The sequence below is a fragment of the Piliocolobus tephrosceles genome, chromosome 5 (assembly GCF_002776525.5).
Source record: "Piliocolobus tephrosceles isolate RC106 chromosome 5, ASM277652v3, whole genome shotgun sequence".
Taxonomy (NCBI): Eukaryota; Metazoa; Chordata; class Mammalia; order Primates; family Cercopithecidae; genus Piliocolobus; species Piliocolobus tephrosceles.
Genome location: NC_045438.1, coordinates 21,180,675 through 21,200,821, shown reverse-complemented (window position 1 = coordinate 21,200,821; position 20,147 = coordinate 21,180,675). Strand labels below are relative to the sequence as shown.

Below are 20,147 nucleotides of genomic sequence, written 5' to 3'. Positions count from 1 at the left end.
AAGGAACACTAAGCAAAACAAACGGCTTGTGTTTACACATGCATTTATATTCAGTTCTGCCACTCCCATTTCATGCACTGTGATCACAAGGCTCTATCCGCAGTTGTTTCTTAGTGGGACTAGAACTTAGTGGGAACTGATTTTCCCTTCTGTAGTTCATTGTGGCGTAATCACATGTTATACTGCTTGTTTTCTTTGTACTTTTTATTATCAGTGAGATTGTGAGCTCTTTAAGGATAGGAAATGTTATATACATTTTTTATTAGCCAGGACAATTAACACGCTCACCGTTATTCGAGTTGGCGTTGCGCCATAGTTCTGCTAATTTTTTTGTATGGTCAGACTTAAATTTTCGTCCATTGGGGTGAATTCCAATGTTTTCTTCGACGGGGGTGGGAAACCTTTACTTTTGTGTCAGCTTTTTTGGAATGGGAGGGACCCAACCACCAAAGGGACAAGCCGCCCTGCAGCCCTCCAGGAGCAACGACTAGCGCAAGATAGAGAGGCCGGGAGCGAACTTCAGGAGAAGCCGGAAGTGGCGTAACGTCCGGTCACGGCAGCCATCTCGCCGTGAGACAGCAGGTGTCGGAGCAGCAGGCGCAGTCGTGGGATGTTGTCTTCCATAGCCATGTATTCGGCTCCTGGCAGAGACTTGGGGATGGAGCCGCACAGAGCCGCGGGCCCTTTGCAGATGCGATTTTCACCCTACGCTTTTAACGGAGGGTAAAAACCCCAGAGAGCTCCGCTTTCACTTTCGCCCCTCCCCCATTTGCTGAAGCCTGTTCAGGAGTCACCGCCGTCAAGGCGCTGCCCGGGTCCCCAGCAGGCCTCAGAACCCTGGGCTGAGTGAGTCCGCACAAGGCCGGGCTCCCTGCCTGGCCTGTGTTTCCTTCTTCAGGCTCACTTTGCTCAAGTTTACTTGGTGATTGCGATACAGCCTTGGTTTTTAGGGTTTCCCATCACAGCCCTGTCATGTGGGTTTTTATGTGGACTGGAACTCCATGCTCCTTGCTGCTGTAAGACGGTAAAGTAGAAATTGAAACATAGCCTCTGCTCTGTGGAAGACCAAACTGGACCTCATGTAGACGTTCCTTATGCCAGCAGGCGAGGGTAAAGGTTTAGCGTCTGAGACTTAAAAGTTAGGATTGTTTTTGGTCTGTGTTGTTAAATGCATAGCTACGTTGGTAGCCGAAACGTCTTAATTGTAGCCGCCTGATTTCTGTTACTTCTAATTGTAGCAGTTTGATCATTTTATTTCAAATAGAAAGTGGGATTGGTTGAGCAAACTTAGTTTCATAGATAAGTGCTTTTTTTTTTTTTTTTTTTTTTTTTTTTTTTCAGGCGGAGTCTCACTCTGTCGCCCAGGCTGGAGTGCCCTGACCTGATCGCAGCTCACTGCAAGTTCCGCCTCCCGGGTTCACGCCATTCTGCCTCAGCCTCCCAAGTAGCTGAGACTACAGGCACCCGCCACCACGCCCGGCTAATTTTTTGTGTTTTTAGTAGAGACAGGGTTTCACCGTATTAGCCAGGATGGTCTCGATCTCCTGACCTCGTGATCCGCCCGCCTCAGCCTCCCAAAGTGCTGGGATTACAGGCATGAGCCACCGCGCCCGGCTTTTTTGTTTTCTTTTTTCTTTTTTTTTTAACGTTTAGCTTAAGTTCAGGAAAACAAAATAGAAGATTGACCTTTTAATATGTGTGATCTTGTATGTTATGTTCAAGTTTTGGTTTTTATTCCAGTTACCAACTTTATCTTGAGTAATATAATTTTCCGTGGTGGCACGCCAGAGATACAGGGTTATAGAAGGATGCTCTGTTTAAGACTCTTGACAGGGAAGAGCTGTAAATTGAAGCAGTGGTTATAGTTACTAATCAAGCCTTGTACATTAAAATATACACACTCAATTTGAACGAACCGATGGTTCTTAAAGAAAACAAAAAGTATTGGCTGGGCACTGTGGCTCGCACCTGTAATCCCAGGACTTTGGGAAGCTAAGGCAGGAGGATCATCGCTTGAGGCCAGGAGTTCAAGACCAGCCTGCACAACATAGCAAGACCCCATCTCTACAAAAATAAATTTTAAAAACAAAGCAAAAATGTTAATTGGTTCCTCATAAATTTGAAATATTAATGCATATTTTTGGAGTGTGTTAGAAAGATAACGAAAGTCAGATTTTAGCCTTGGTTCTGCCACTAAAGGATAGTCAGGTCTTTTGGTACTTCTGAACTTCTTGAACCTAAATTTTCTTCCTTAGTAGCGTCATAGTTTTTGGTGAGAATCGAGAGAGATGCATTTTGTAAATTGCAAGCCGTCATCTTATTTAATTATGAAAAGTGAATGTTCGATGATGTTAGCATCCTAGGGTTATGTTAGACATTAAACTGTCACGGTCAGAGTGCTGGTGTGAAGTTGAGCTAGGACTTAGCTATTTCACCACTGAGTTTATTGATGGTTTTCCATTATACTCCTTAACACTTCCTCTGATGACTAATTAAGTTGTATATTGTAGGGAGGGTTATTAGACCCATTTCATAACGCTATTCTCTATAAATAAGAATTTTCAGTGTTCAGTATGCCCTACTCATTACTCACTTTTTAATCCCTAGTAATCCAGTTTAAGCCATTACTGCCCTAAAAATTACTTAGAACTTTCTGATTACTTTTTTCTCAGTCATTGTTCTTTTTCTTTAGTGTTTACTGCAGCTGGCTTTCAGGCAGCCTTTGCTTGCACAAAATGAGGCCTCATTCTCTTTTTCTACTCTGTCTTTAAAAGTAGTTAAACAAGTCATTAGCTGCCTTGGTTATCACTCAGCACTATTTCATGTCTCATTGCTGGGAGGATTACTCCCAAATCTGGTTTTCCAGTTCTGCCTCTCATGAGTCCCTCAATTCTGGCTTCTTCAGTAAAACATTTCTAACTGGTTTTTCTGCTCTCGCAATAACTCAAGACAGCTAACAAAACAAAAAGCAAGCTAATTACTCCCCTCAATCTCCTCTTCTCCTTTTTTATTATTATTTTTTGAGACAGAGTCTCACTCTGTCACCCAGGCCGGAGTGCAGTGTGGTGTGATCTTGGCTCACTGCAACCTCCACCTCCTTGGTTCAAGCATTTCTGTCTTAGCCTCCCGAGCAGCTGGGATTACAGGTGCCTGCCACCACACCTGGCTAACTTTTGTATTTTTAGTAGAGATGGGGTTTCACCACGTTGGCCAGGCTGGTCTGGAACTCCTGACCTCAGACAATTTGCCCGCCTCAGCCTCCCAAAGTTCTGGGAATTACAGGTGTGAGCCACCGTGCCCGGCCTCCTCTGCTCTCCTTTAAAATACTTTTTATAATTATGCCATTATTCTGCTCATTTAAGTTCTAAATCTTGGATGTCATAATTGGTTTTCCCAGTTCCTAATACATTTACGTAGATATAAAAACTTGTCTATTTTGTGTGTTTGTGACGATTTCGGATTTACCTGTTCACCCTGTTACCTTACTATTGCATTAGTAGTATTATAACAGTGTTTCCGTCCCATTTCACATACTATGTTATTGTCAGAGTAGTCTTCCTGAAACCCCACTTTGTAAATGGAACTTTTCTCTCTCTTGCATTTTTTTAAAAGACCAGGTCTCATGCTAATGCCCAGGCACCATCATAGCTCACTGCAGGGTTCAAGCAGTCCTCCCACCTCAACCTCCTGAGTGGTTACAACTACAGGTCATTCTTGCTCAGAAAACCTTCATGATTTCTTGCTAAAATTCCAAAATCTTTAGCTTGGCATTTGGGATTTTCTACAATAGGAACCCTGTCCATCACATAAACCTTATGTCACTACACGTGTTTATGCAAAAATGACTGCCTGATTGAGTTGCTTGAATGTACTATTTGAATTATTACCTGTTTGCCATTGCTTGCTGTTTATATTACCTGGAATGCCATCCTTTTCTACTTGAGAGCTTTAGCACAAATCCCTCAGTGAAAATAGTGGCTAAAGTTTTCTAAGTGCTTACGTCTGTGAGGCACCATGCCTTTAATTTCCACTATTGCATTGAAGCAGTGGTTATAGTTATCAGTCAAGCCTTGTACATTAAAATATACACACCCAAATATACACACCTGTGACACAGGTACTGTTATCAACTTGCATTTGGAGAATTTGCCTAAGATCACATACCTAGTAAGTAGCAAGAGTGGGTCTCTGTCTCACGTCATTCCAGAGCCCAGGTGCTTAGTCAGTCTCTAGTGCCATAGCAATTATAGCTAACACTTACTAGAGGACCGGTTACATGTCAGGGACTGCTATAAGGGCTTTACATATTTGATTCTTTGAACACCCTATTGAGGTAGCAACTGAAGTGATCTCTGTTGTATTTATGATGAAATTGGGCTTTGAGAAGTAACTACCCACAGTCTCATATCTGCTAACTGGGAAAGCCAGAATTAGAACCCAGGCAGTCTGCTTTTGGAATTCATACTGTAAATCTCTTTGATAAGCTGTCAAATTGTACAGCCACAGAGGAAAAAATTTACTGTTTGTCCGTTTATTTGTCATTGTATAAGGACTTGGGTATAAAGAAATAAGCAGTATGTAGGTGGTATGTAAGGACTTGGATATAAAGAAATGAGAAAGAAAGACAAATCCCACCTTCTCGAAACTCCTAGAGCTTGCACTGTAGTACCGCTGTCTGTAGTTGACCCTCAAGGGCGCAGACGTGGTGTTTAGTTGTTCGGTATTAGCAGTACCTTGCACAAGTAAGCATTTAATGTGTTGGTGATGATAATTCATTGGCTTTTCTGTTACCTCCTGCCAAGGAGACTTTGCCCTGATTTAGGCTTATTAATAATTTGTTTTTCCAGGCAACCTGTAACCAGGGGTTCATTCTCTTCCCACTCATCTTTCCTCTTCCCATTTGAATCATGTTTTGTTGACATCTAGAGTATTTGATCCCAGTATGTGCTATGGAGCATTCTTCTATTTGTAGGGATAGGATTACCACCCTGGAGAATTAATGTTGTTTTCTTTTTTCCTCAGTACTGTACTGGCAATTGCTGGAGAAGATTTTGCAATTGTTGCTTCTGATACTCGACTGAGTGAAGGGTTTTCAATTCATACCCGGGATAGCCCCAAATGTTACAAATTGTAAGTAAATATTTCTAAAGACATTTCACAAGGCCTTTGTAATGATTTAATGCCGTGAGAGTTTCTACTTCTAAATGATTTGTTTCATGAGTTTTTAAGTTGCTGTTGGGAGCATTTTTATTAGAAAACCATTTTCTAAGTTAATGTTTCCTAATAATTCAATGTGCAGTCTTAAAAATATTTGCTATATTCGGGGTACCAAAAGTGCTTTCGGTAACCTAAATGTGTTCACCCCAGCATTTTACCGTGAAAAAGGTCCATTATAAGTTACCTAGTGTGTGGCATTCTGTTACAGCAGCATAAAACGGACTAAGACAAACTAAGGTAACTTATAACTTATAATGGACAGAAATTTATTGATTTACAGTTCTGGAGGATGGGAAGTCCAAGATTGAGGGGCTGGCATCTGGTGAGGGCGTTCCTGCTGTGTCTTAACATGGTGGAAAGCCAGAGAGAGAGAAAGAAGAGCGAGCGAACCCACTCCTGTGATAATGTCCATTCATGAGGGCTGAGCCCTCAGGACCTAAACACCTGGTCCCAACTCCCAGTACCATCACAATGGCAATTAAATTTCAACATGAGTTTTGAAGAAAGCATTCAGACCATAGCACCATTAATCATTAAATGGTATTTTTAAAAAATCTGCCTCCCCACACTTTTTTTTTTTACTTGAAACATTCATTTTAGAAATATCCTAAGCCATTATATCCATAGCTCAGTTTTAATAGGCTAGCTGTGTTTTTCCTAAAACATGAAAATAAAGCCAAAACTTAAAAAAAAAAAAAAAAAAAAAAGCCTGCATAAATCAGCTAAATACATACTGCAGATTAGCAGTGGTCCGTATAACAGTTTTGGAAATACTTATAAATGGTCATGAATTCCTGGGTTACTTACAAAAGTCTGTTAAACTTGAATTGTAATAGGAACGAATGGGACTTAGGAGGTTTAGGTCCTTTGGACAGGCCCTCCTTGTATTGTAGGAAGTAGGTACAGAAGAAAAGATACGTTTTCATCCCTGGTCCCAGGGGTGGCCCACATCTTAACCCAAAAAGCGATGAAGTTTGTTTTCGTCTTCCCGGTTCTCTTTCTGTCCACTTGCGTCTTCTGATGCCCTCTTTCTGCTTATAGTGCTCTCGTGTTACCTTTTTTTCTCCTCGAGGATGACACTTGTACAGCTTGAAAGTAGTAAATATTAGAAATAAGATTTTAAAACAACTTTATGGATAGCATCCTTGTACTGGCTCTTACTCATCTTTTAAATGTTGCTTTAGTTACGTTTGCTGCTGAAGTGAGCACCTTTTTTTTTTTTTAATGAAACACATCAGGTATAGAGAGAGAGAATAAGAACAATACAGCATTAACGAATGCCTGTATATATCTCTCATCCCATGTCCTGTGGGGCGGACCTAGAACTAGGGTTGCCTCTTCCAAACCTGTTTGAGACTGTATTCTTTGCATGAAAACTCCCATTCCTTTGATGCACCTGGATATTTGGGAAAAGCATCCTGAAGTTCTAAGATTTCTGTCTTTCCCTGTTGGTATTGCCAACCAGTCTTGTTAGTAAAGGCAGTAAAGCCGTATAGGGGATTGGAGTCTTCACCGCAGTGCGGTGAGGTTGGTGGTACCGCAGTGCAGTGAGGGTGGTGGTAGGGATAGAGCAGGTGATGTTAGTGATGACCCTAGAGATGTCAGCTGCTCTCCTAGTAGGACAAGTATGGTTTGTGCGAGTCATTCATAAGTTTCCAAAAGGAATTATGTGACCTCTGCAAAATATTGTGTAGGCTTCTTTATAGATTCATATCAAGATCTAGGAATTAATTTTTGAAATACATGATTGAATTTGTATGTCTAGACCAAATTTTAGTCCTTTCCATACAGATGGACGTTTGGCTTTTGTTTTGTTTTGTTTTCTTTCGGGGTGCTATTTAAATGAATGCTCACTGGTGAGTCTAGAGCATCCCTCTGCATGCTGGCATAAGTATATTGACAAGATGGCTTTCTAGCAGTAGAATTGGTGAAAGTGGTGTGTATTTAAATTTTTAATGGATACCACCAAATTGCCCATCTAACAAGTTAATCAGTTTATACTGTTTCCACAATCTCGCCAGCATTTAGTTAGGCGTTTTTAGCCATTATGATTGGTTGAAATAGTCTCTTTTTTAGATTTGGATTTCTGAGTAACATAGAGGTTCTTATGTTTATGGTGACTTGATGTCTCTTTTTTCTGTGACTTGTCTGTTCATAGAATGTTACCCTTTTTTTCTTTGTGTCGTTACTGCTTTTCTTATTTGTAAGAACTCTTTGTAGAATTAAAATTAGACTTTGATGGTAGATGCTACCAGTATATTTTCTTAGGGTTTTAAAAAGCTATTCATAAATTTCTCTGTAGAATTTTATGTAGTCAAATTTATGAAATTTTTCTGCGTGGCCCTTGGATTGTGTTATATTTAAATCTACCTTCCCGAGGCTGGGTGCAGTGGCTCACACCTGTAGTCCGAGCACTTTGGAGCCAAGGCTGGCGGATTACCTGAGGTCAGGAGTTCAAGACCAGCCTGACCAACATGGTGAAACCCCATCTCTACTAAAAATACAAAAATTAGCTGGGCTGGTGGTGGTCGCCTGTAATTCCGGCTACTTGGGAGGCTGAGGCAGGAGAATTGCATGAATCCGGGAGGTGGAAGTTGCAGTGAGCCAAGATTGTGCCACTGCATTCCAGCCTGGGTGACAAGAGCGAAAGTCCATCTCAAAAATCAATCAATCTACCTACCTATCTTCCCCAGCCCAAGATAGTAAAAAAATTCACCCATGATTTATTTAGTCCATTCATAGTTGCATTTTTAAAGTCTTTGATCCACCTATAATTCATCTGGACTGAGGGGTGAGCTGTAGGAATACAGAACCCCCTCCCCAGAAGAGTGGCTGCTTGTCCCATTACCATTTAGGAAATAATGGGAATAGGGGTTTTAAATTTAAAATTGCCAAAGATATGCTTTGCTCTATTATCTAACCAGCTCAGTTTTCTGAAATGTGTTTTTTACAGAACAGACAAAACAGTCATTGGATGCAGTGGTTTTCATGGAGACTGTCTTACCCTGACAAAGATTATTGAAGCAAGACTAAAGGTAGATGCTTTTGTACGTTTCCACACTATTTCAAATTAATAGCAGTTCATTAAATTCTTTCAAGCCTGCAGCATGACTGTTGGTCAGAGTAGCTAGAGAGTCACTAGGTTAGTAGATGAATTACAAATATATGCTAGAAATGAAATGATATCATTAAGGCAGGGTCATTAAAGTACCATAATGTGAAACAGTAGCACATTCCATTTGTTAGTCTTGTATCACATGAAGGGCCTGGGTGGAGTTCTTCTGAAGATACTCTTCCCTCAAAAACAAAGCAAATCAATTTCTATGGCAGGAGAGAGCCCAGGAAAGATTTGACACAGGAGCTTGGTTTGCATCACTATCAGCTGACAAGTTTTTCCTCTTTACAGTGCTGTGCTCTTAGTTGGCAGGATGCATGAGTAGAAATACGAAAGAATGAATAAGCCAGGAGCTTGGACGAGAGGCACAACATGCACCATTAACTTCTGTCACCTGACAGGCTTCAGTTGATAGCCAGCTGCCGGAAGTCAGGGGTGATCACATTCTGTTTTGCCTATTTGTGAATAACACTTGAAATTATTTACACTTATGAGTGGTTACTGGAGTATGTAATGAATTTATTTAACTGACAGATGCTTTTTGAATGTGTAGAAAGGATTTCACTCAGTATTTATCAATTGTTAATACTTTTTTAGAAACTTATATTAAAAGCTATAGTGACTTACATTTACTGGCATATTTATATGATAATTCCTAATGTTTATTTTATAAATGGGAGTTAGAAGACAAAAGTAAACATGTCATTGTTAATAAAACAAGGAATGGTGAATTCAACATAATGCACACCCCTTCCTGAAGTTTTTCTCTCATACTTCATTAGGTGGTGAAGTAAATAAATATTGGTACTTGGTTTCAAAATGAAATGGAATGAATTTTTTCTTTTTGAGACAGAGTTTCGCTCTTGTTGCCCAGGCTGGAGTGCAATGGCATGTTCTTGCCTCACTGCAACCTCTGCCTCCTGGGTTCAAGTGATTATCCTGCCACAGCCTCCCAAGTAGCTGAGATTATAGGCACCTATCATCACTCCCATCTAATTTTTGTATTTTAGTAGAGACGGGGTTTCACCATGTTGGCCAGGCTGGTGTCGAACTTCTGACTTCAGGTGATCCACCCACCTCGGCCTCCCAAAGTGCTGGGATTACAGGCATGAGACACTGCACCCGGCCTATGAATAATTTTTTATAGTTTTTATCTTGGAAAGACATTCCTCTGTAAAAATCTTATCCATTACTTATAGTTCATTTCTAATCATTTGTCAGTGTTTTGACATTGTTTAATTTTATGGTGCTAATTAGGTATCTGTCTATTTAGACACAGCGTCTCACTTTGTTGCACAGGCTGGAGTACAATGGTGCAATTGTAGCTCACTGTAGCCTTCATCTCCTGGGCTCAAACATTCTCCCACCTCAGTTGAGATTACAGGTGTGAGCCACTATGCCTGGCCATTAGGTTTCTCATTAGAGATGGTTGCTATATGGTTAACAAAAATTGGTGATCTTGAATTCATTTTGTCTTTATAATTTTTGTGAAGTTTCTCTACCAGTGGATAATGTAGGGTTCCCAAGGGTGTAGTAAAACTAGGATTTGCAGTCGCTGTATTGTCATGCTAAGACCCTGTTTTGGATGCTTGTGTTCTCTACTGTAGATGTATGAAGGATCACGACCACTGCTGTGTATTAAAATCATGCAGAGTAAGGCTGCTACCCTGTGTCTTCTGTTCTCACAGACATCTGCTCCACAAAGAGAGGGACTTACATCTGGGTTTGATCAGGGATTGGCATAATTTTTTCTGTAAAGGACCAGATAGTAAATATTTACAGCTTTATGGGCCATTTGATCTCTGTCATGACTGTTTCTGGTTTTGTAGTGAAAAAGCAGCCACGGATAATATTCATAGAAATAGGGGGTAGGCTGGATTTGGCCCCTGAGCCAAACTACAGGGGTCGTTTGCTGACCCCGGTCTATATGCTGAGTGAGGGAGAGAGATGGATTTAAACCCATCTTCCTTAGGCCACTTCATGTGCCCTCTCATGGACATTAGCTCTTGGATTAGCAGTACCCAAGAGTACCCGAGATAAGGGTGGTATGGAAAATAGAGCCTTTAAACCAGAGAGCTGAGGGCAAACTTAGTATCCCTTCCCTTAAAGTTTTATCTTAGTAATACTGTGTTGGTTGAACATGAAAGAAATAGGCATGCTTTCCCCTTTCACTGTGGTGTGCATTTATTCACTTTATACTGTTGATTGTTCTAGTCTATAATAGCCTCTGCCTCTACATGCCTGTTAACTTTCATCAATAATTGCAGATGTATAAGCATTCCAATAATAAGGCCATGACTACGGGGGCAATTGCTGCAATGCTGTCTACGATCCTGTATTCAAGGCGCTTCTTTCCATACTATGTTTACAACATCATTGGTGGACTTGATGAAGAAGGTAGAATTCCTTTTTTCTGGAAAATGGTAGGGGGGAGGAGTTATTATTTCCTAGATGTGTGTGTCTCCACCTAGAGTTGAAAAGAACCATAAATACCATCTAACACAAGTCTCATTTCATTTCTGATAATGAAAGTGATGAAGAAACTGAAGCTAATATACGACATCCAAAGGCAAATTAAAGCTCTAATAGTGAATGTTGAGCAGCCGGTTATTTTGCTGTTTTCTCAGGATCTTGTATGAGTTAGTAGTAAATAATTAGGCATTTTTATCTTACAGAAAGAAATGACGTAAACGTGATTCTGAGTATTGAAAATTTTTTTATTAACAAACATACTTCAGAAAAGTTCTTTAAAGGTTTTAGAAGTCATTTGGGGTGATTAATAATAAGCATCTATTCCAGTGTTTTCAGAACTTTTTGAAACACCTCTTTGATTTTCTGTCAGAGTGAGACCAGGAGTCCCTGAGAATGTTAGTCTCATTACTTAATATTCCATCCTGTTTTTGATCCAGAGCTACATTACCCCACATGGGCACCAATGTTTTCTACCAGTTCTTGTTTGGATTGGCTTCTGGTTGCATCTAAAAATCCAAGTACAATCTCCCAGGACAGATCTGTGTCACCGTTTAGAGTAGTCCATTGAAGTTACAGAAGTTACAGAAGTGTCTAGACGAGGACATCGTTGGTGTAAGCCCATCTTCTGTGTTCCTTCTGGCTGAGCTTGTGGCTGAAGTAGCCCTAAAAGTAGGGGCAGAGGAATTCCTGTAAGGGACTGTCCTGAACCTAGTTGGGGTTCCAGAACAGTAAATCTCAGGGTAATCAGTCAAAAGCATTTAGTGCTGCAGCAGTCCTCTCAGCAGACAGCAGGAAAAGATGTGTCCAAGGAGAGGGAGTTGATTTGAGTGTGTAAGGAATTTGGTTCAGGGCCAGGGATAATTTCTCTGTGTTTAGCAACAGGGGTAATTTCTCAGTGTTTCAAGCAATAGCCTAAACAACATGATCAGTGCCTGGGAATGTTCAAGGCAGGCCTTGGCTTGGGTCCGAGCCTCCAGAGGAATACGTGCAGCTGGCCACATCACAGAGCATCTCAGTTGGACACAGAAAGAAAGCAAAGGGACTGGGGACCCTAAATCCTGTGAGGGATTCTAAGAGGAAAGAGCCAGGCTTCATTTCAGCGCCCTGCCTCTCAGGTGTTGACTCCTATCCCTTTCTGTTCCATGAGCATTTCCTTTGCGTGCGCTATCTCTGACTCAACATCCACCCCCATACACAGCCTTGGGGAGCATTTTGATCATTTTACCTACCAAGGTTTAGGTGTAGACAAATTAGATTGACACAATTTCTTTTTAAGGCTTTCAACCTTACTTGAAAACTAAGAGAAAAAGTAAAGTGTAGAAATAGTAAAAATAGAAATGAATTACCCTTAACCTGGGTAATTAGATTCTAGCTACAAATTAATTTGCCTAACTTTGCATGCTGGATGCTTCTGGTGTCTTTTTTGACTCACGTTATGCCTGGCTTTAATGTCAGATTGATAGATTCAGATTTTAGCAACATTAAAAATAGGTGCCATTGAATTTCAGCAGGCCAGACAGCATCCTTTGAGTTTTTCCGAGAGTTAGAGAGTCTAGTCTGGGAAAGCTGATACCTACTAAGCAGCAGACCTAAGATTCAAGTCTGGCTTTGTTTCATGTCAGAGCCCTGTTCTTCGATTTCCACGTAACAGTGTTGCTAGTTTTGGTGACAACCTCAAGTGTCTCTAAAACTGTCTTTCTAAGGTTGTCTGGTTGATTTTAAGTGTTCTTTAAACTAATTGTTAATTTATAGGGGAATTTGTGTGAATAATAAAGCAGTCCTCTATCTTTTTTCCATTGCCCTAAGACATTTTTCAACTCTTTTACCTGTATTTCCTGGTACTTACTTCCATTTTCCAAAACTCTGTATTTATACTGCACTCTTTTGAGATCTCTTTTGGTGTTTTCTTCTGGTAGATGATGGTTCTTAGTTCTTTTGTGTCCTCTTCCTCATTAGCATCCTCCTGTAACACATTACACTTTTGACAACATAGACCTTTAATGTTTTCACTGTGACCAGATAGATACTGATCTTTGTTCGCCAAGTAGCATGCATTCATATTTTCTTTCTTGTGTAACCGCTTTTATTTTTTTCTCAGGTTAACTATCTCTAATTGGCTCAGATTTCTTTAAACTTTTTGTCAGTTCCTTGTACATTCTCTGAATACAATTCATGTGGTTGTCAGACCTCACATACTAGGTGGATCTCTTTTCCCCTTGCTCCAGGATGGACCACTGCCATCCTGAGATTCCCCCACCTCCTGTGCTCTCCTCTTTCTTGATTTATTTCCTTATTTTAGAGGCTTACCTCCTAAGAAATTTCTGAACAAAACAAAACTGGACCTTTTTGACACTTTGCTTTTAGGATCTTTTCTTTACCCTGGTGTTCTGAAATTGTATAGTGATGTTCCTTGCCTAGAGTTTCTTATTTATTTTGTCCTCTTTCTCCACCTTCTTTCCTGTCCTCCTCCCCTACCCCTCCCCACCTTCTCTACAACCACCTGGATTATGACCCGGTACTTTATTTTTGACTCCACATGTTACCCATCTCTCTCTTTTTTCTTCTACTTTATGAAGATTTCCTTACTTTTATCTTTTCATCTTTTACTGATTGCTTTTATTTCTGGTGTCCTTAATTTCCAAGAGCTGTTTCTTATTTTTTAGCTTTTTTAAAAAAAATCCTGTTTTTGTTAGATGTTTTGTACTTTCTTTGTATATTTCATCAGAGTGCTTTTTTTTTTTTTCATGTTGTATGTTCATTTTTGGCCTTTGTCTTCTATGTTAGAGGCTTCCTTCAACTTTCTGATTTTTTTTTTTTTTTGCTGTCCATTCACATTGAAGTGTTGTATGAAAATTTTATTATAAAAGTCCTTGTTTACATAGTTTGTCAACTGACAGCCATTAACTGGGTGCTTCAATAAGCAGCATTTTCTTCAGATGAAGAATTTCTTTAATCTTTTTTCCTGGGGTGAGGTGGGACTACAGGAAGAGAAGCCTGGTTGGCATCTTTTTAGGCCTCGGAGGAGGAAGGGGCCTGATAGTCTGTGTTTTATTTACATCAACTTTCCATTTCATGTGTTTTGCTCCTATCCTTTACCACTCTAGAACCTGGTCCCCTAAGTCCAGAGCCTCTGCTAATGTCTCAGGAGACTTCATTTACTGTCTTCTGTGTTGGTGGATGCAGGGACCTGGAGAGCAGTGCTCGATATTGAAACCTTCAGGACAGCAAAGTCCACAGCTCTTTTTCCCTTGGTGTCAACCGCTGTCTGCTCTAACCTGTCTGTCTTTACTCTCTTAGCTGCTGTCATGCCTTTTAAAAATTTTTCTCCCAAATTAAAAGTGGCTTTAGTTTTTCTGTAGTGAAAATAATCAATCAGTACATGTTTATACATACACTCGTGCACACAGTTTTATATAAGCAGGACTTTGATATCTGTTTTTCTGTGACTATACATTGTCTCTTATCAAGGAGATCTAAGCTGTATGCATAGTGATTTTTGTATGTTTTTTTTTTTCTTCTGTTTTTGCTGCTGTAACACATAGTTTTTAATAGCTGACTTACACAGTATGGCTGTACCATCATTTACCTAACCAGTCCTCTAAAGGACATTTTCGCTTCCTGTTTTCTTGATATAAACAAGATGATGAACATCGTCGTACATACATTTTTGTGAACTTCTCCAGTTATGCTTGTCTTGCTAAAATAGACTTCTAGTAGTTGAAGTATTGGGTCAGATAATATTTTTTTTGTATTTTGTTGACTGTACCCTTTCTGAAGGACATGCCAGAACCCCGAGTACCTGATTTTATGTAACCTTCCCAGTATTAGAATTAACACATTTTGAAACGTATTTTTCACCATTGAACAGTCTATTATTTTCATTTATATATATATTTTGGGCATGTTTTCATATGTTTATTGACTTTATAAATTTCCTCTTTGAAGACTGATTAATATATTAACTGTTGCCCATTTCCTTATTTGCAGGTTTTTTTCCTATTGATTTTCAAGAACTACATTCAACTGTGTCAAATGTCTGTAATATAGACGCCCCCAAGAGTGTTATTTGTCTCTTTTGGGCAGTGCCTTTTGCTACACAGAAATTTCTGTGTTTCATACAGTCTAATCTGTCAATCATTTCTTTATGACATTCAGTTTCTTGCCTTGTTAGAAAAACCGCTCCCATCCAAAGCTTACCTGTATTTCTTTTAAGACTTGTCTGATTTTTTTACATTGAAATTATTGTGCTTTTTGGATTTTACTTTGATGAGGAAAAGCACTTTGTAGTCAAGATTCATGCCATTCTACATTTATTTTTATTTTTATTTATTTATTTTTGCTGTTTTATACTGATTTTACTAGTGTCTCTCTTCCTTCTTCTAGGGGATCTTTAGAGCTATGTTCGTGGACGTAGCCCGCCCTTTCTTCGGTTTGTGTTTTTAAATTTGTTGTGTGTGGTTTTCTGAGATAGATCCCATGCTTGGGTAAAGCTTTTGGACCTCAGTTTATATGTGGCGCGTCGTCCTCATGAGAGATAGAATCATTTTTTTGCCTTTACACCTTACATCTCTTTCTTTTTTTGTATATTAAGGTTAGTGGATTGCCTGCTGTGATCTCATGTCTTGTCCCAAGCTTGCTTTCAGCAAAAGTACTTCCCGTAGTTTCTTAGGTGACCTCAGATGGTGCCTTCTCCACCAGAGAATTCAGTTTACACAATCCTTTTTTTGTTTGTTTGTTTTTTGAGATGGAGTCTCGCTCTGTCGCCCAGGCTGGAGTGCAGTGGCGTGATCTCGGCTCACCACAACTTCCGCCTCCTGGGTTCAAGCGATTCTCCTGCCTCAGCCTCCCAAGTAGTTGGGACTACAGGCTCATGCCACCACGCCCGGCTAATTTTCGTATTTTTAGTAGAGACGGGGTTTCACTATGTTGGCCAGGCTGGTCTCGAACTCTCGACCTCGTGATCTGCCCACCTCGGCCTCCCAGAGTGCTGGAATTACAGGCATGAGCCACCGCGCCTGGCCAAGTTTACACAGTTCTATAGTAGAAAACATACAAAGCTAACAGTGGCAGTTGTACCTGGTTAGTAAGAAGATTGTCCCTATATCACATCTCCCAGGGTACTGAGTTCTGGTATATAATGTGTTTTCCAAATCAGTTATGTTTTTAAAAAATCATACGTTGTAAATGATTCGTGATTTCTCATACCCAGAACACAATTGTTTTTAACAGGCCTTTTTAAAAATTGTAGAATTACCTGTGTTCTTTTTAATAAACTCGAATAATATAGAAACATAAGAAGTAATTCCTTTCTTTTCTTGCCTCTAATTCAGTGCTGAAAGATAACCAACCACAGTTTGTTATTTATTTTTCGAGACTTTTTTGTGCTTCTACAAAGAGTTTTCTTATTCTTTTAAACAAAAATGGTATTGTGTTATACATGTTACAGAATTCTCTTCATTTTACTTTGTCTTGCGGATGTGTCCCTTGGACCTGTCTATATACATAGGTTGTGCTTTCCTTCAAGTTCTCCTCTTCATTAGCTTAGGAGAGCCAAGATATAAAGACTTTCTTACAAATTACTGTTTGAGTTTGGTTGATGTGCCCTACACAAACCTTATTGTCTCTCTATTGTGTTCTCCCTGCTGTCTTGTGGGTCCTTACCTACTCCCATGGCTTGGATTATTTTTGTGAATTCTCATGGTTTCCAACTCTTTTTACATCTGCAGTGGTTAATTCTCTTGCCATCTTTACCTGAAGATCATAAAAATGCCTTTCTCCCTCTTACTCACCCTTTCTGTGTTAATATTGTATTTTAACTCCCAAGCATAGTTTACCCTTGAACAACACACCAACACGGGTTGGGGCTGTCTGCTGGGTGGCACCTGTGCGATGGTGCCTGTGCTGGGTCACCTGTGCGATGGTGATTGTGTTCTGGGTGGCATCTGTGCGATGGTGACTGTGTTCTGGTTGTCACCTGTGCGATGGTGATTGTGTTCTGGTTGTCACCTGTGCGATGGTGACTGTGTTCTGGTTGTTACCTGTGCGATGGTGATTGTGTTCTGGGTGGCATCTGTGTGATGGTGACTGTGTTCTGGCTTTCACATGTGCAACAGTGTGTGTGCTGCAGCTGTCACCAGTGCAACAGTGACTGTGTTCCAACTGTTCCCTGACGTTTTAGCCAGGGTGATAGTCCATTTTGTGTCACGTTTTGACCTGATTTATTTTTGTGATGATTTGGGATTGTGATTGGATGCCATCCTAATGGATACTATTTTCTTCTTTAAGGAAAGGGGGCTGTATACAGCTTTGACCCAGTAGGGTCTTACCAGAGAGACTCCTTCAAGGCTGGAGGCTCAGCAAGTGCCATGCTACAGCCCCTGCTTGACAACCAGGTAACGATATGTGTCTAACTTGTCATGGTATTCATTTGAAGTCCTTTCCTCCAAGTTCTCTTCATTAGCTTAGGAGAGCCAAGATATAAAGACTTTCTTACAAATCACTGTTTGAGTTTGGCAGATGTGCCCTACAGAAACCTTACCATCTCTCTCTGTGTTCTCCCTACTCTCTGGTGGGTCCTTACCTACTCCCATGGTTTTGACTGTTTTCCTGTATTCTCATGGCTTCCAACTCTTTTATGTCTGTAGTGGTTAATCTCTTGCCGTCTTTACCTAAAGATCATAACAATACCTTTCTCCGTCTTACCCACCGGTTTCTGTGTTACCCAGTATTGTACTTGAACTCCCAAGCATACAATTGACCCTTGAACAACACAAGGGTTGGGGTGCCAATTCCCCGAGCACTGGAAAATCCACATACAACTTTCGACTCCCAGAAAACATTGCTAATAAGCCTACTGTTGACTGGAAGCCTTGCCAATAATGTAAACTGTAGATTATCACGTATTTTATATATGTATTATGTGCTGTATTCCTACGATAAAGTAAACTACAGGAAAGAGAATGTTATTAAGACAATCATAGGAAGAGAAAATACCTTTACGATACTGCATTTGTTGATACTGTAAGTTTACATCATCTGTTTACAAGGAGAATCATCTGTCTGGAGTGGTGGACAACCACAGCTGCAGACCTCAATCTACAGTACATATCAAGCAATTCAGCCTTTTCTTGTAATATCATAACTTACCCTGCTTTTTGGGGAGCACTTCCAGCACCACTAATAGCACTTTGTTTGGGTCACTTGTTATTTAAGGCTTATAATATTGCACTAAACACAATGAAAAACAAAGGAGAACCTTGAGAGATCACTTTAACTTTTTATTATCAATTTATGTGTGTTTTGTGGTAGTAAATGATAAAATAATTAGTATCTACATATAGTTTATACATTTGTGACTTACCTTTCTCTTAATTTTTAAAATATTTTTAGGCTACTCAGCTCATCTGAGTTTTTTCAAATTGTTGCAGATCTCCAAAAATGTTTCAGTGCGTTTATTGAAAAAGTTTATGTATAAGTGGACCTGAGCGGCTGAAAACTGTGTTATTTAAAGGTCACCTGTATTTCTAAGTTGTCCCTCTTTTTGATTACTGCTGGCTAAATTCAGACCTACATTATTAGATTATTGGATTTATTTTCTAACATCCTTTCTGCCTACAAGCTTACTTCACTAATTCATCCTGTTCAGTTTTCTGAAGTGTGTTTTATATAGCTGCTCCTCTGCTTATTGCTTTTTGACCTCATCTCCTGTCACCCACTACACCCAGACCCTAACTCTGCTTTTCTCAGAAAAGATGTGCTTTTCCTGACTCCGTCCCACATCTCCAGTCTGGAATGTTCTGTGCTCTTCAGTGTAGCCTTCAGCACTCACCTACTTAAAAGTCCTTTCTGCTGAAGCCTTTCTTCTTCTAGGAGACTTAGTGGACAACTGTTGGGGCTCTCCTGGCTCTTAATTTCTTCTTAGTTATAACAATTCTCTCATCACTTTGCTTGCATACATCCACCTCTCTAGGTCATGTGCTCCTCAAGAGTGAGAGCTTTGCCAGTGAACCCTTGTCAGATTTCTGGTGTGTGTGATTCATCCAGGTCTGGAAGGGTCTTCATTCCGTCTGAGGGACATTTTAATTTTGTTTAGCATTTTCATCACAAATCCTCGTACGCATGAGGGTGTTGGAAGAAACTTGAACCTTTCCTTTGTGCTTACTGTCACGTGACATCTCACCCGCATTTCCTGTCCCACCAGGTTGGTTTTAAGAACATGCAGAATGTGGAGCATGTCCCGCTGTCCTTGGACAGAGCCATGCGGCTGGTGAAAGATGTCTTTATTTCTGCGGCTGAGAGAGATGTGTACACTGGGGACGCGCTCCGGATCTGCATAGTGACCAAAGAGGGCATCAGGGAGGAAACTATTCCCTTAAGGAAGGACTGATCTGTGTGCTGTTATCACCAATCAGTTCAGAACTGGTTGATTTTGTACTTTGGAACTGTACCTTGGATGGTTTTGTTTATTAAAAGAGAAACCTGAAGTACTCATTGTGCTGTAACTTGTCTTCTCTAAGCAAGACAGATATAGGAAGTAGACTTTCTTTTAATTTTCTTCATTTTTCCCACCCTTTTCTATTTTTCCGAGATTTTTTTTTTTTTTTTTTTTTTGCATTTTAAGTAATGAAAACAGGTCATGTTAGTTTTCCCTTACACTAATGAGCTAGGAATTTATCTGTAAAAGTTAACCTTCTGGGCAAACTTACCTTATGAAGAGGGCTCTAGTATTTATTCAGCCAGCTTGCCTGAAGGGCCCTTTCAACCATCCCTAAGGGAGAGTATTTTCCAGGGTTTTCTTAGGACTCTAATGGTTATAAATGAAATATCTTAAGATTTTTCACTTCTGGGATTGTTAAGCAGTCTGGAATAGCTGTTTTGGAGAAAAATCTTCAACCAAAATAAAATTGTAACAAAAAAAAATGGCCTTTATACAAGTTTTAGTCAGAAATCTGGGATAATTTTTACAAGCACTTTAGTAATGTTATAATTGAGACCTAAATTTTGCTAGAGCCAAAATTTTTGTTTTAGGTCTATTAAATACATTTTAACTCCATTATAATATTTGGGTAATTTTCTTGTTATTGAACAAGTCAAATTATATGTAACATGGGAGTCATTGTTTGCTTTGTACCAGAGCAACCTGTGGTATAAATAGAATTTTACTAAGTTGGTGGTTAATCTTAGATACCACTTTTGTTTATTTTGCCTTTTATAAATAATTTAATTCAAATTATCAAAAGCTTCTAGTAGATACACATTGTAAACATTGCACAAACATCGATACTGTCACTCACTATCAGAGGCATTGGGGACACAGTGGTAAGACCTGGTTCATATTTCTCTT

General features: G+C 39.8%; 1 protein-coding gene across 1 annotated transcript; it reads left to right on the top strand.

Moving 5' to 3' along the window:
• The first annotated feature begins 511 nt into the window (after window positions 1-511).
• Window positions 512-19,294, top strand: PSMB1 (proteasome 20S subunit beta 1). Its single transcript, XM_023198148.1, has 6 exons — window positions 512-723; window positions 5,023-5,130; window positions 8,171-8,252; window positions 10,600-10,729; window positions 17,090-17,196; window positions 19,005-19,294. The coding sequence occupies exons 1-6, from the start codon at window positions 611-613 to the stop codon at window positions 19,188-19,190; spliced, it is 726 nt and encodes a 241-aa protein (XP_023053916.1). The 5' UTR covers window positions 512-610; the 3' UTR covers window positions 19,191-19,294.
• The last annotated feature ends 853 nt before the right edge of the window (window positions 19,295-20,147 follow it).

Excerpts from the sequence above, each read along its gene's own strand:
- PSMB1 (XM_023198148.1), top strand. The coding sequence starts at position 611 with ATGTTGTCTTCCATAGCCATGTATTCGGCTCCTGGCAGAGACTTGGGG. Across the intron at positions 724-5,022 it reads CCCTACGCTTTTAACGGAGG|TACTGTACTGGCAATTGCTG; the intron begins GTAAAAACCCCA and ends TTTTTTCCTCAG. Across the intron at positions 17,197-19,004 it reads AGCCCCTGCTTGACAACCAG|GTTGGTTTTAAGAACATGCA; the intron begins GTAACGATATGT and ends CTGTCCCACCAG.